Genomic DNA, 13,223 nt, shown 5'->3' with positions numbered 1-13,223 from the left:
CTGCTGCTGCGCGGGCAGTCCCATCAGTGAGCTCTGCAGCAGCTGCCCGGCCACCGGCTCCTCTTCATCAGGGACTTTCCCCGCGTTCTTCTAGTTCTGGGGTAGAAAAAAAGCAAGGTTTTTCACAGCCCTTGTTCACAATTCCAGCACAGCCCTTCACCTGGAACCTTCTCTGGCAGCAGGAAGATGCAGGCTTAGCCCTTCCTGATTATTACAGACATTTTGTAAGTGGGAATTTGTACATAACCTTCTGAGGCAAACCAGATGCCTCAACACATTTTTCCAGTGCACTCTCGCTGTTTGATAAATAAATAGCAATAACGCTGTCATCTTGCCTCATGACCCAGAGAGTAGATGCGATAAAAAACAGTCCTGTAACCAGATTCCAGGTGGTTTTTCCACAGAATGTGGCTACAGCATGGGAGAGAAAGGGAATTAAGAACTGCCAGGAAAGTAACATTTGCTGTAAAAAAGCACACTGCAAATACTTAATGAGGCAGCACCAGTAAATGGAAGTGCAGCAGATCTCGCCCAAAAAGAAAAGCAAAAGCCTTATTCGTATTTAAAACCCTCTGTATGTTCTGATGGGGATTTCACTAGGGCCAGCACACCCAGAAACCAGTCTGATCTTCCCGTACTCTCTGGCCTTATTTCTTTTTCGTTCTATAGCGGCAATTGACGGTTTCTCTGTTTATTTTCCTGAAGGCGCACACTCAGGAGTTCCCCCTCAGGCTTTCCTCCTGAGGAGCCCGGGCAGTTCTATCCCTGGGATTTTGTGGTGACAGAGCCGCGGCAGCGACTGGAAGAAAACAACCTGCCATGACTAAAGGAGCTCGTCCAGGAGGGATTTTCAGCCCCTGGGGCTGGGGAAGGCTCCCTGGCCCCCCCAGGCCGCCCCTTCCCCTCAGCGCCGAGCGCGGCCACGGCGGCACCAGCCCCGCAGCACTGCGCATGCGCGTCCGCACCCCGCGCGGCCCTCCGGCCCGCTGGGGGCGCCCTTCCTCCGCTCCCTCCTCCCGCGGCCGAGCTGAGGCGTCTGAGCCGCTGCCTGTGCAAAATCCCGCCGGGCGCTGGCCCGGCTCGCCGCGGCGGCAGGGCGCAGGCGTGGAGGAGGACAGCCCGCCCGGCGTAGGGCCCCGGTCCTTTCCCCGCGGCGGCGGCGGTGGTGGCGGCGGCGGCGGCGCTCGGCTCGGCGGGGTCCAAGATGTCGACCAAGAATTTCCGCGTGAGCGACGGGGACTGGATCTGCCCCGACAAGAAGTGAGTTGGGAGGGGCGGAGGGGCAGCGCCGGGGGCTGGGCGGCCGCCCCTGCCCCGCCGAGCATCGCCCCAGGGTCGGGCACGGCCCGGGGAACTTGGGGGTTTGGTGTGGAGCGAAGGCGGGGGGAGGCAGAAAGGCGTTTTCCCTCGCGCTCGGTTAACCATCGTCTGCGTTCTCTTTCCATTTTCAGGTGTGGGAATGTTAACTTTGCTAGGAGAACTAGCTGTAACAGATGTGGGAGAGGTGAGTATCTGGCTCCATTATCTCGACTATCTCTGCCTTTTTTTTTTAAAGAAAATAATACATCTTTACAACTAACAATCGAACAAGACGTTTGAGAACTGTTTGTATGCTTTTTTTTCTTTTCTAGAAAAAACGACAGAAGCCAAAATGATGAAAGCTGGAGGGACCGAAATAGGGAAGACGCTTGCTGAAAAGAGTCGTGGCCTCTTCAGTGCCAATGACTGGCAGTGTAAAACGTATGACCTTTTAAAAAATGCAGACTGTTCTTAGAGCCACACAACGCGCCTGCACTACGATACTTCATTCTGTCAGTATAAATTTACATCTGCTGATGAGAGAAGAGTGGTCAGAACTCGCAGCTGATCCCCTAGTAGTGTCCTGCTGGGAGGACAGCGTTCATTTTTGTTTGCCAGACAGCAGTTACTTAATTAACATGGCTGGGAAAAGATTAAAAAATTAAGACTAGAAAGGGAAAAGTTCGCATTTTTCTCTGATAAGCCAAGACGTTTCTCAAGCTCAGGAGAAACACGGAGGTGGAAGTACCACCTGTGTTTCAGTGTGATGGTTTATTGTTAACATTCGCCTCATAATTAATGAATTAAGTTTAGCACATAGTGAAATTCTTAGATGTTTCTCCAAGCCATCAATTGAGACTATCAAGATCTAAATTAGGAAAGGACTACTTTAATAAAATGCTTTGATTTTTGGAAGGATGTTTTCAGATTTTGGGGAGCACTTTTAAGACTTTCAGGTTTTGCTGATTGAGTAAGCTGTCTGACCAGCAGAACCCGGATTTTTAAGTTTTTCTGTCAGGACTTTGCTGTGTCCAGCCCGGGGGGTTCCCCTGCAGCACGAGGGGTGGGTTTCCTGGGCAGCGCCGCGGGGGGTCCCAGTGTCAGGGAATCCACCTCGTGGCACATTTCAGGATAGTCCTGTCTTGCCGACCTCCTCCTCAGCAGCAGCCTGGTGGTGGTATGGAGGGGTGAAGCACCAGTGGCGTTTTAGGACTCCGTGAGAGAGATCTGCCTATGAATTTTATTTCTCTGCCCTCAATTTCTTCTTCCCATCGCCCTCGTGCTGGGGAATTACCCCCAGGCTCTCTTGCGGTTCTTTGTGTCTTGGTGACGTAGCCTTGGAATTAATCATGTTGGACTAGTGACTGCAGATCATTGCTAAAATGTGGCAAAATACATTCTTATGATTTCTTGAAGCCTCGCCTCGACACTTAAGCTTTTTGATTTGAAATGTTTCTTATTTCTGTTTTGTTCTTTTGGGCTCTGAAGATGTGGTAACGTGAACTGGGCTAGAAGATCGGAATGCAATATGTGTAATACTCCAAAGTATGCTAAATTGGAGGAAAGGACAGGTAAGATGCACATGGTTTTAAAATACTCAGATGACTGTAAGAAAGCTTTTTATAAGTCACAATATAATTTAAGGGATTGTTTTCACAGCAGAACAAGCAAAGTTGAATGATCTTTCATGTGTAGATAAATCTGTAGGTTCTTAGATAGTTACTTTCAGAGGTGTGTAAAGTATGTGATGGCTTCATTTGAAAAGTCAACAAGCATTCAGCTTAAACTGCCTCTGTGTTTGATTTTGATACTGCGACGTTTGGAAGGAGTAATGCAGCACTTTATTAAACTCCAAGAGGTCCAGTGTATATCCATCTAGGGAGGGCTTGGCAGTCCTGAGAGCTCTGTTTGAAGGCTGTCTAGATTAGACTGTTATCTCTTAATGAGGTTTGAGGTTTGGTCACGCTGTGACGCGGTTTAAGTTCCTCCTGCATTAACAATGAACCCAGTGGTAACTAGAACAGAGGATATCCTTACAGCGCAGTTGCAGCTCTTCATACTGTTACCACTGCCAAGGGGGTCAGGGAGAATTTAATGCACAGAGTGTAGCACTAAGGCGTATAAAAAAAGAAGCACGGAGAAGAGCACAGAGCTTGTTATTCAAAAGGAGAAAGAATATTTTTTTAATATTTAATATTGTAAGAGTATTAAATAAGACACTGTATTTCATTTAATTTAATATTTAATTTTTCAAGTTCTGGTGTCCTTCAGAGCAAATTTGCAGACCTGTGCGGGACACCTAGCGTGTTGCCCACACTTGCAGTAAATTACAGAGTCAGCTGCAATTAAAATGAGCCGTTGGAAGTTTTCCACTCGCATTATAAAAAGGAATAGAGAGATTCCTCAGGCAGACCTTGGCAGCTGTACAGTTCAGCGCAGGTACAGGATGCTTGGGGTGCTGTTGCTCCCTGGGGGTGCACACAGTTGGGGTGCAGGAGCAGAAGCCACGGAGGAGGCTGGAGGTGCGTGGGGCCCGGCCGGGCGAGAGCCTGCAGTTAGCCGGCCTTGCCCTCGCCTCACATCTCCTTGCCCGCTTTCCCAGCCTGGCTACTGCTGCCCTCAGAGGTGGCATTTTGGTCGTCGAGGACGGTAGCCTTCATTCTGGCACCTCGGGGACGTTCTTGTGTTTATCCCCACCAGGCACTGCCGCCCCACCAGAGCTCGTCTGGGAAGCTGGCTGCTCAGCACGTCTATAATACCGAAACGTTTTTTTTTTTCCATTTTTTTTTTAAAGGTTATTGCTTCTGCGCTGTTTGTGTCTCAATCCGTTTTCTTAATTAGGTTTCAGAGGAACCATATTTAATAAACGTGCATAGGAACCATTCATGTTCCTCTTGAGATTATATTATTATCATGGCATATATTTATAAATCCACGGAAGGCTTTCAGAACCTCTGTGAATGTTTATTCTAAACTTTGTGCAGAATTTGGTGCCGATCAAGAGATTGTCATGTTTTACCCATTGTTTTAAAGGGTACGGAGGAGGATTTAATGAACGAGAGAATGTGGAATATATAGAGCGTGAAGAATCAGACGGGGAGTACGATGAGGTAAGATCAGGTGCCTGCACTGCTCCGGAGAGGCGCGTGTTGTGTGATTTGTGTTCAGGGTACGGGCACCTGCATTAGGCTTCCTTGTGGGGAAGAGCGCTAGTCAGAAACACCTTGTGATGCATCTCTCTGTCAAATGCTCAAGTGTGACAGTTTTGAACTGAAAGTGAATGCATCTGGTTTGTCTTCTGGGGGGTTAAAAACTGAGAATGAGCTCAGATTAAACTGATAGAAGCTGAGTTAGTCGCATTTCGTAGGGAGCTGGCTTCAGGGTCGTGCGTGTTGTGTTCAGCTCTGTTTTATAAATACATTCCACAGATGCAAATACATCCTCGTTAGATTCATATTCCTGTTCGTCTTGTGTGCAAGCACTAGTTATATCTCAGACAAGCACGTCTTCAAAAAGTTTCTTGTTGCTAATTGATGTTTCATGATACTTCTCTTTGAGCAATACCTTATTTTAAATCGATGTATATTTATTTTGTCATAGAAATTTTGTGAGAAAATACAAAATGTGGAAATTACTTTTGATTAAATTGTGTTCTAATGACATGAAATTTCTTAGTTTGGACGCAAAAAGAAAAAGTATAGAGGGAAGCCAGTTGGTCCTGCATCTATCCTGAAGGAAGTAGAAGATAAGGAATCTGAAGGGGAAGATGAGGAGGATGAGGATGAAGATCTCTCCAAATATAAATTGGATGAGGTAGTGTGTTTTGGGTTGTTGGTTTGTTTTTTTTTTGTCTAGCAGTTGGTTTTTAATTATTGCTACAGTGCTGTTTAGTGGCAGTAGGTAAGGTTTGACCTATATTTTTAGCTGCCTTTAGAGCAACATAGAGCAGTAGCTATCAGAATAATGGTGCCTATAGCTTCTGTGAAGTATGTGCACAAGCCCTGGTTTGTTCTAAAACCCTGCATTCAAATATGTATAACTTTTTTAAACCGTAAAAAATTAAAAGCTTATCTGAGATCAGAAACAAAAATTTTGAGATCTTTATTTGGAACCTTTATGCATGGTTACCATATAAAGGGAATGTTCTTGAATTTTGTTCGTAGCCCTTTGAAACCATGTCAGATTTACTTTGTACAAAATGGAATAAAATAATCAGAGACTATTTTTTTTTATCTTTCCTGAAATACATGATCATCGCATATTAGATTGTTCACATCTTTGTACAACAGTCCTGCAGAGAGATGCGTATATGCTTATTTTTAACACAGCAGTTGCCTCATTCTGCCTATGAAGCATGTCTCTGCAGAATTATGCTATGGCTGTAGATTTTGAGTCTGAAAATTCTTCCAGGTGCTTATTTAAAGTAACTGGTGGAAATGAATGTCTATGTGTTTTCAGTAACTTCCTTAAATAGCAGGAAATAGGATTTCAGATGGGTTTTGTGCAGGCTTTTTAGTAGTTTGCTTTGAAACACAAGTTTTCAGTCACTCTTTAGTCTTAAAATTTTTGGATCTCGTTAAAGGCACTAACAGTATTTTCAGAGGCTGAAAAAAAGCACAAACCATAGAATGTGTGAAAAACACTGAAGAAAACGATTAAAATATTTCTTAAGTATTTTTTGTATATCTGCATTTGTTCAGGATGAGGATGAAGATGATGCTGACCTTTCAAAATATAATCTTGATGCCAGTGAAGAAGAGGACACTAATAAGAAAAAGAAACCCAATAGGCGCAGTCGCTCTAAGTCTCGATCTTCCCACTCACGATCTTCATCGCGCTCATCCTCTCATTCAAGCTCAAGGTCTAGGTCCAGGTAAACGGGTACAGGTCAAGGGTAACGCCAGGCAAAATGTCAGTATCTAACTTCTTTATTTACTTTTTTTTCTTGATTGACTTACAGTTTTAGTTTAATAATGTTAACAATTTTATGTACAGAATTTACACAGGTAGATAATGTTCTGACCTTCTGTGGATGCTCAGTAGGGAGGCTTCATGCGTCTTGTTGCTTGTTTTAGTAAATTTAAGTTGATATTTCAATTGAATCCTTCAAATAAATTTAAAGATCTAACTTATTTTCAATCTCATTTTTAGGCTTGTTGGCCGTATGTGAATCAATAGGTGAACTTTTTTAACAGTGTTGAGTAGAGCTGTTGAAGAGAGAAGCAGAAGGGTGGTATTGTTAAAGTGGGAGGAGGTGGCAGAAGAGGGCAGTGATGATGCTGTCCAGACAGACTCAGTGAAAGGACAGAATGGAGGATATCCTGGGAATAAAGACAAGAAACTTGAACTTAGTTTGATGGCAAGCAACAAAGCTTTAATTACGGTGGCACTGTTGTCAGAACAACACTAGAGGTTTATATGGATCGTGGGGCCACGCAAGCAATCCGCTGGGTAGATTTAAGATCTCATGTTGTTACTTAAATTCAGGAATATATGAACAATTTAATAAATGTTCTGTAATCATGTGATGTAAATCACGCTGCAGCTTTTTACCTGCCTTACAACTAATACAAGGATGATGCTGATCAGTTTAAGACCTCAAATCAGTGCTAGCTCCCGGGGCTAGACATAAAGTTGATTTACATGAAGTTCAAGTTTCTCCTTCCTAGCGTTGTCACTGCACCTCTCTGCTCTCACCGCTGTGATCCCTGCCCAGATTCTACAGACCCTCATACTAACCAGATACCAGCCACTGTCTCTGTTCCATCTTTCTCCCCATTGCTGCCATGCTTTTTTCCATGCTGCCTCTTCTGTGAAAAATTCTGTTCTTCGCAATACCTGTTGCCAGCCTCCCCACTCCTTCAGATGCCTCTGGAGACGTGTATATGCTGCGTGGGTCCAAGGAGGGGCACTAAGGGAATAATAGTGACTAGCTGGCGGGCTGGCGGCAGTTTTTGTAAATGAAATGAGGTGTGGAGGAAGATCTGTGAGGAAGTGGCTGGATCATCCCGTGTGAGGAGAGCGCGCGGCCAGCACGGGCTGCCCTGGAGCGCAGTGCTTCGGTTTGGGGGTGGGAGGGTCAAAGACGACAGAACTGCTGCACCTGGCCACCCCTTCGCTCAGCAATGCCCAAATGTTAACAGCAAAGTCAAAGGGAGCTTGTCATAACTGAAATTTGCTAGGCATCTTTCAACTTTGAGTTGAACTTTTTTGCTTCTAGCTACAGATAACTCATTGGAAAAAAGCAGTTGCCATTTGTGGATACTACTTGGTGTTTTTTAAAAAGGTTTAAATGTATTTTCTAGTTAGTCTGTATTCATACTGCTTTTGTTTTGCACAGTAAAATGAAAAAGTCAATCTCCCAGTTTATCCTGTTACCATGTCAGCATGTATAATATATTTTTCCTGAAAAGATTATTACAATTTGATTGCAATGCCTTCTTTTTACAGTGGTTACTGCAAGTCTGCTATCATTCTTACTTTTACATAACTTCTGTGGTTTGTGCTTTAAAGAAAATCCATCAACGTGAAAAACTCGAAAATTAATTTTGACTAGTTACAAGTAGAGTTAGATACAGCCATACATTAGCCAAGAATTAACTACTACTTAATTTTTAATGCAGGGGAAAATGTTTATGAAAACTTGAAACTGCTTACAGAATGCTTGTGAGAACTGACTCGGGGAAAATTTGAGCTAGCTAGTCCTAACACTCTCACCTACTCTGCTTTTCAAAGAAACTGATGGTTTTCAAGTTAAGGCACAAATTAAAAGTTAAGGCATTGATTTAATGAGATAATAAACAGATATGCAGTTTTTTCATTTTGCCAAATAACTGCAATCCTGTTTAATTTTTGTGCTTTGTTTTAGGAAACATAACTAAAAGCTGACTTTATACATTTTTTAAATGCACCATCTTCCTACTACGTTAAAATTTTTGTTGTAAAATGTACTATGGTGATACCAGGGGAGTAAGGGGAAATTGACACTTCTTTAGTGATTCTAGACCAAAATTATATTGATGCATTGTTGTCTCTGCTGCTACCAGTAGCAGTTCTTCTGCTAAATACAAGTCAGACACTGGAAAAAAATCTCCCATGTTGTTTCAGGTCCCATTCAAGAAGTTCTTCCAGTTCCAGATCAAGATCTCGCTCCAGTTCCAGGGAACACTCTAGATCTCGTGGGTCGAAATCAAGGTGAATGAGGTAGCACTCTCTCCTTGCAGAGAGAAAAAAGGGCAGAAGAACCAACCGCTTGTTGATTTCATCGTAAAATTATGCCGGTCAAAAAACATTAACTCATTTTTATCTTGGAAGTCAGAATTCCTGGGGTCTCTGCACGAGGTTGTTACCACTACAGATGTATTTCTTGAGAATGCGAGGTTTTGGTTGAAGAGTTTAAGTCTGATCTAAGCTAGACGAGTGGACGCCACAGATCTTCACTTTGAAGGAAGAAGAATTTGAATGCATGTTTACTTGCTTCAGTAATTTGTGCTGGTTTTACTGTTTCCACTTTGGCTACTTGGTGTGGAAGAACAATAGGAAATACGCTATACTTCTGGGTTTGTGTTTAGTGATAACTTATTTAACGTATCTAACTTCCACTAGATAGTGCTGCCATCACCTTTATAAATGTGGGGGGAACGTGTAAAGATGTGGATAGTGAATCATGCGAGAAGCTGACAGGAGTTGGAGCTAGCTGATGTTGTAACAAAAGCATGTAAGTTCCTTGAGGTGTCCTCGCACAGGCATCCTGTGGGCAGGACTCTCCTTTTGTGATGGAATGAAGAACTGGCCCACCTCCATGCATGCAGAGAGCCTCAGAACTGTAAATGAGGAAGTGCGAGTTGGGAAGAGCAATGACAAACGGTGCCGCCGCCCTGTGCCGGCAGAAACGTGCTGTGGATTGTCCCGGGCGGGGCGGGAGCCGAGCTCTGAGGAGGAGGCGAGGGGTGCCTGTGCCCCCCGCTGCCTGCTGGAGCGGGGCGCTCTGTGCCACGCGGCTCCCACCGAGGGTCCTCGCCTTGTGAGAAGTAGGCCTGCTGGGTTATTTACGACGAAAACCCCTGAAAATCGTTTGCCAACAACATACACTGTGTTGTTGGAGGGTTGCTGGGGTTTTTTTTTTTTTTTTGGAAATGTTTTATCCAGCTTACTGAGTAAAAAACATAATAATAATCCTGTTAGGAGTGATTATGTAATTTGGGAATTACAGTTTCTATTATTTTTTTCCACGAGTGTTTTTCTTTCTTGGGATTTTTTAGATAAAGTGATTTTTTTGAGTGCTCGTAAGTGAAGCTGGTGTTTTGGATATTTTTGTTTTTTTTTTTTTTAATGCCAAAACAACTGTTTTCTAGAGGTTTTTTTAAAAATATTTGGGTTGTGGAAGGTCTTACCCTCTACACAAATTATTCTGCAATTTGTAAATATACCTTCTGAGGGTTTTTACTGTTCTAGCAAGATGAACATTACAAAACTGCAGTGTGAACTGTCCATTAATATGGAGTGAAAGAGTGTTAAATCAGCATTACACCCGTGGTTTTCAAGCCCTTTTGCTTTGTGAATTTTAACTACTGAGGAAGGTCCTTACATAGGCTGCTTCCTGTCCCAGTCTCCCATCGCTTCTTTGTCAAAGCTGTGTCACTGGTGAATGCTGGAAAGAGGTTTCCTAACCACTGCTGGTCTGTCTATCAAGAAACACTATTTAGCAAATTTATTAAGAAAACTACCATGGCAGTAGAAGTCTTTATTGGCAGATAACTAAGGAGTAAGTATTAAAGCATCCACACATTTGTTTGGCAAACCACTGATGTGACTAGAGTAGTGAGTGTTCATGAAAACTGTCTCTTTTTGTTCTTTCTTTGTTCTTTCTATATTATACCAGAATTAAATCTGATTTATTTCTTAATCAATAAAGATCCAGCTCCAGGTCCTACAGGGGGTCTTCCACCCCAAGAAAGAGATCTTACTCAAGCTCTCGTTCATCATCTTCCCCTGAGAGAGGCAAGAAGCGAAGTCGTTCTAGATCTTCTTCATCTGGTGATCGCAAAAAAAGACGATCGAGATCACGGTCACCCGAAAGGTTTGGGTTTATGTAGAATAAGAATGGGTGTATTGAAATGTGTGATTTTTTTTTTTTTTTTTTGTTGTTGTTATTCTGACGGACTGAGATTCACTGGGAAAAAATTGAATCTGATCAGTTACTCTGATACTAAAAGTAGTTCTCTCACTTCCCCTACTCTTGCTGTTTATTAAAACCTCTGTAATTGCTTTTTGTTTTTTTCTCCCCCCCCTCCAATGAAACTTCCTCCTGCTAGGAGCATGTTCCATAGTAAGACCTGGGTCACCCTTCTTTCAGGGTGTGAGGTGTTATTGTGTACATTATTGATTTATTTTCATAAGTAAATACTGCATTCTGAAATGGTATTCTACTTTCAGTATTAAGCTTACATTTTTAGTATTAAATTCACAGTCACGAGCTTAAAGTGGTTTAAAGTTACTTCCGTATTCTTATAAGGCCCCTATCAGATATACTTGGCTTCCAGCTATTATAGGATACAGACTACTCAAAGTGGATGCTAAAATTAATTTCAACTTATTTCTTTGCATGCTTTCTCCATTTATATCTTACAGACGCCGCAGATCATCATCTGGATCTTCCCATTCTGGTTCCCGTACAAGTTCTAAAAAGAAATAACGTATTAAAGATCACATCTTAAAAAAAAAAAAAAAAAAAAAAAAAATTCCAGTCAGTGCATGAGACATTTTTAAGAAGTTGGTGTCTTACTTGGTCAGAAGTGCTGAATCTGCTAGTAGAGGTGCATGTCTGTCCTTGCTTTCTGGAAAACTGCAGCTTTGTTCATTCATGAAACAAAAAGTGAGGTAGCATTTTAAGCCATAAACTCCCCGGGGGAAGTGTGAAGTTTTATTATTTGAGTAAGGGGAGGGTTGGTTAGTTTTAAAGACTCGGTTACTCGCTCCCTGGCTCTCCCATATGTGTGTGAGCGGGCCCAGGCGGGATATGTTCTAGGACTCTGCTCTTCGTGTGGGAGTTGCAGAGAAGCACCTGAGGAGCAGCAGCAGAACCCGTGAGCTTTCTGCACCCAGCGCCTGAGCTGGCCCGCTGCGGCTCGTAGGGGACCACAGAAACTAGCATAGCTGTAGGGCTGCTGTGACCCGCTGCATGACAGTAGTGAGTACTTGGGTCTCATTGGTTTTTTTTTTATTTTTCTGTGTTTAAGGAGAAGTATAGATGGATGCCCCTCTCTTTAGCTATGCTCAGTGCAAAACAGCTGTGAAATGCCCAGTCCGTCAGACGATTATGTCGAGAGTAAATTAGACTTCATTTCTGTGAAGTGTGGGGATGTTTGAGACGCCGGGCGCTGTCCCCTCCGCTGCCCGAGTCTCGTAGCTGCCGGTGCCTGTCACTAGAAATGACTGGCTGCAGTCAGCAAAGTGCCCTTGCTGCAGTGGGTACTGGCCATGGTATCTCCACGTGCGTGGACCCTGGACTCTGCGATCCTTTCCTAGAAAAGGGTCATGTAGGATCTGCTCTTGAGCTGGAGGAATATGGAACTAGCTTCTCGGAATCAAGTGAAGCTTCTGCAGGCCGTCTGTAAATTCATTTTGGGCTGACTAAAATTTTCAAGGTATCTGAATTTTATTTATATTTAAAAATGAGAATAAACTGTGTAGAAAGTTCTGACATCGTAAATGTGTTCTTCATCAATCATTCTTTTTTCCTTAAACATAATTTATGGCTTAAAATGCTTGAATGAATCTATTTTACTAGCAATATCGCATTAAAACTTGGTCTCTCTTGAGCTCCGTTTGGTTAAGAAAGGTTTTAAGTATCTTCAGTGCCATCACAAGGTAAGTATGTTAAGGAAAATTATTCTTTTGAAGAAAGCAAACAGCAATATGTCTGCATTTATTTCGGAAGTAAAATTTCCAAATCCGTATTTGCTGCTTTTTTAAGATGGACTGCACAAAAACAAACGGAGCAAAATTTAAAAACTACGTTCTGCTTTCTTTCTCTTTCTTTCTTTTTTTTTTTTTTTTTTTTTTTTTTTTTTTAAAACACTTCTTTTGGACTGCTATATAAGCAAAATGTTTTTGGTGTAGAAATATTTTGATAATCTTTCTGCAGAAAAAAAATCTGCAGTTTCTTCTTTAATGCTTTCTTTTATATCTAATTTCAATGCTAAATGTGTGTAGATTGCACAAGAGCAGGTTAGTCTTGTAACTGTGCCTCTGACGACTTCAAAGTCCAACTACTAAATTGTAAAAATCAGATCAAATAGATGCTATGTTGTTAGCCTTTGTTTTCTTTTCCTTGTGCTTTGTATTAAAATCGTTGCTGTACTTAACAGATGAAAGTTTTTAAATTTAGCAAATGATAGGCTACAGACAAAGGAAAGTTATGGTTTCATTTGGCTTAGATAAAATGTAAGGCAAAATGATTCTGTAGACAAGTGTAAATAAAACCTGTGAGTTAACTGTGCAGTGAGTGCTTTCTCTTGGAAACGAATCTTTCTTTGCAGCCTCTGCTAAGGGATTATTTGGGGGGTGGTCTCTTACTGCAGTGCAAGAGCAGTGTGTGCTTCCCGGGCCGGACGTATCGCACCTTTTCAGAGTGATTCAGTTCTTTAAGCACCGCGAATGTTTTTGCATTTGAACAGCAGCACGTTTAAAATGAGCTTTTACAGATCTTCACGGTGTATTCTTCTGTGTGTATGTATTCCCTGTCTTTTCAGGAAGATTTTAGAGGAAGCCGTATGTTTACGTTACTTTGATTTCTAAATTTTAAAATACAGCAGCACAGTGACTGTGGTAGTCTTTGCATGCCTGTTAACAAAGAACACAAAATTCCTCTTTTTAGTTACTGGACCGGCAAATAAATAACCAAGCTATTAGAACTAAACCTG

General features: G+C 42.4%; 1 protein-coding gene across 2 annotated transcripts; it reads left to right on the top strand.

Annotated features, from left to right (window-relative positions):
• The first annotated feature begins 1,079 nt into the window (after positions 1 to 1,079).
• On the top strand, positions 1,080 to 12,284 carry ZRANB2 (zinc finger RANBP2-type containing 2). Of its 2 annotated transcripts, none has more exons than XM_042808047.1 (10): positions 1,080 to 1,260; positions 1,452 to 1,508; positions 1,632 to 1,740; positions 2,788 to 2,870; positions 4,333 to 4,409; positions 4,975 to 5,112; positions 6,000 to 6,172; positions 8,407 to 8,493; positions 10,214 to 10,378; positions 10,930 to 12,284. In XM_042808047.1, the coding sequence occupies exons 2-10, from the start codon at positions 1,460 to 1,462 to the stop codon at positions 10,991 to 10,993; spliced, it is 945 nt and encodes a 314-aa protein (XP_042663981.1). In that variant the 5' UTR covers positions 1,080 to 1,260; positions 1,452 to 1,459; the 3' UTR covers positions 10,994 to 12,284. The 2 variants fall into 2 exon arrangements, with proteins under 2 accessions (XP_042663981.1, XP_042663975.1); XM_042808041.1 differs by having other exon boundaries at positions 1,081 to 1,260; positions 1,452 to 1,504.
• Positions 12,285 to 13,223: the final 939 nt, after the last annotated feature.

The sequence above is a fragment of the Tyto alba genome, unplaced genomic scaffold (assembly GCF_018691265.1).
Source record: "Tyto alba isolate M040663 unplaced genomic scaffold, T.alba_DEE_v4.0 Super-Scaffold_1000006, whole genome shotgun sequence".
NCBI lineage: Eukaryota > Metazoa > Chordata > Aves > Strigiformes > Tytonidae > Tyto > Tyto alba.
The sequence above is the reverse complement of the archived record's forward strand: the minus strand, read 5'-3'. Positions and strand labels throughout refer to the sequence as shown.

What these genes read in the sequence shown, in the direction of transcription:
- ZRANB2 (XM_042808041.1), top strand. Translation starts at nt 1,205, where the DNA reads ATGTCGACCAAGAATTTCCGCGTGAGCGACGGGGACTGGATCTGCCCC. An exon ending in CAGACGGGGAGTACGATGAG is followed by an intron (nt 4,410 to 4,974) that starts GTAAGATCAGGT and finishes GAAATTTCTTAG; the next exon opens with TTTGGACGCAAAAAGAAAAA. An exon ending in CCAAATATAAATTGGATGAG is followed by an intron (nt 5,113 to 5,999) that starts GTAGTGTGTTTT and finishes GCATTTGTTCAG; the next exon opens with GATGAGGATGAAGATGATGC.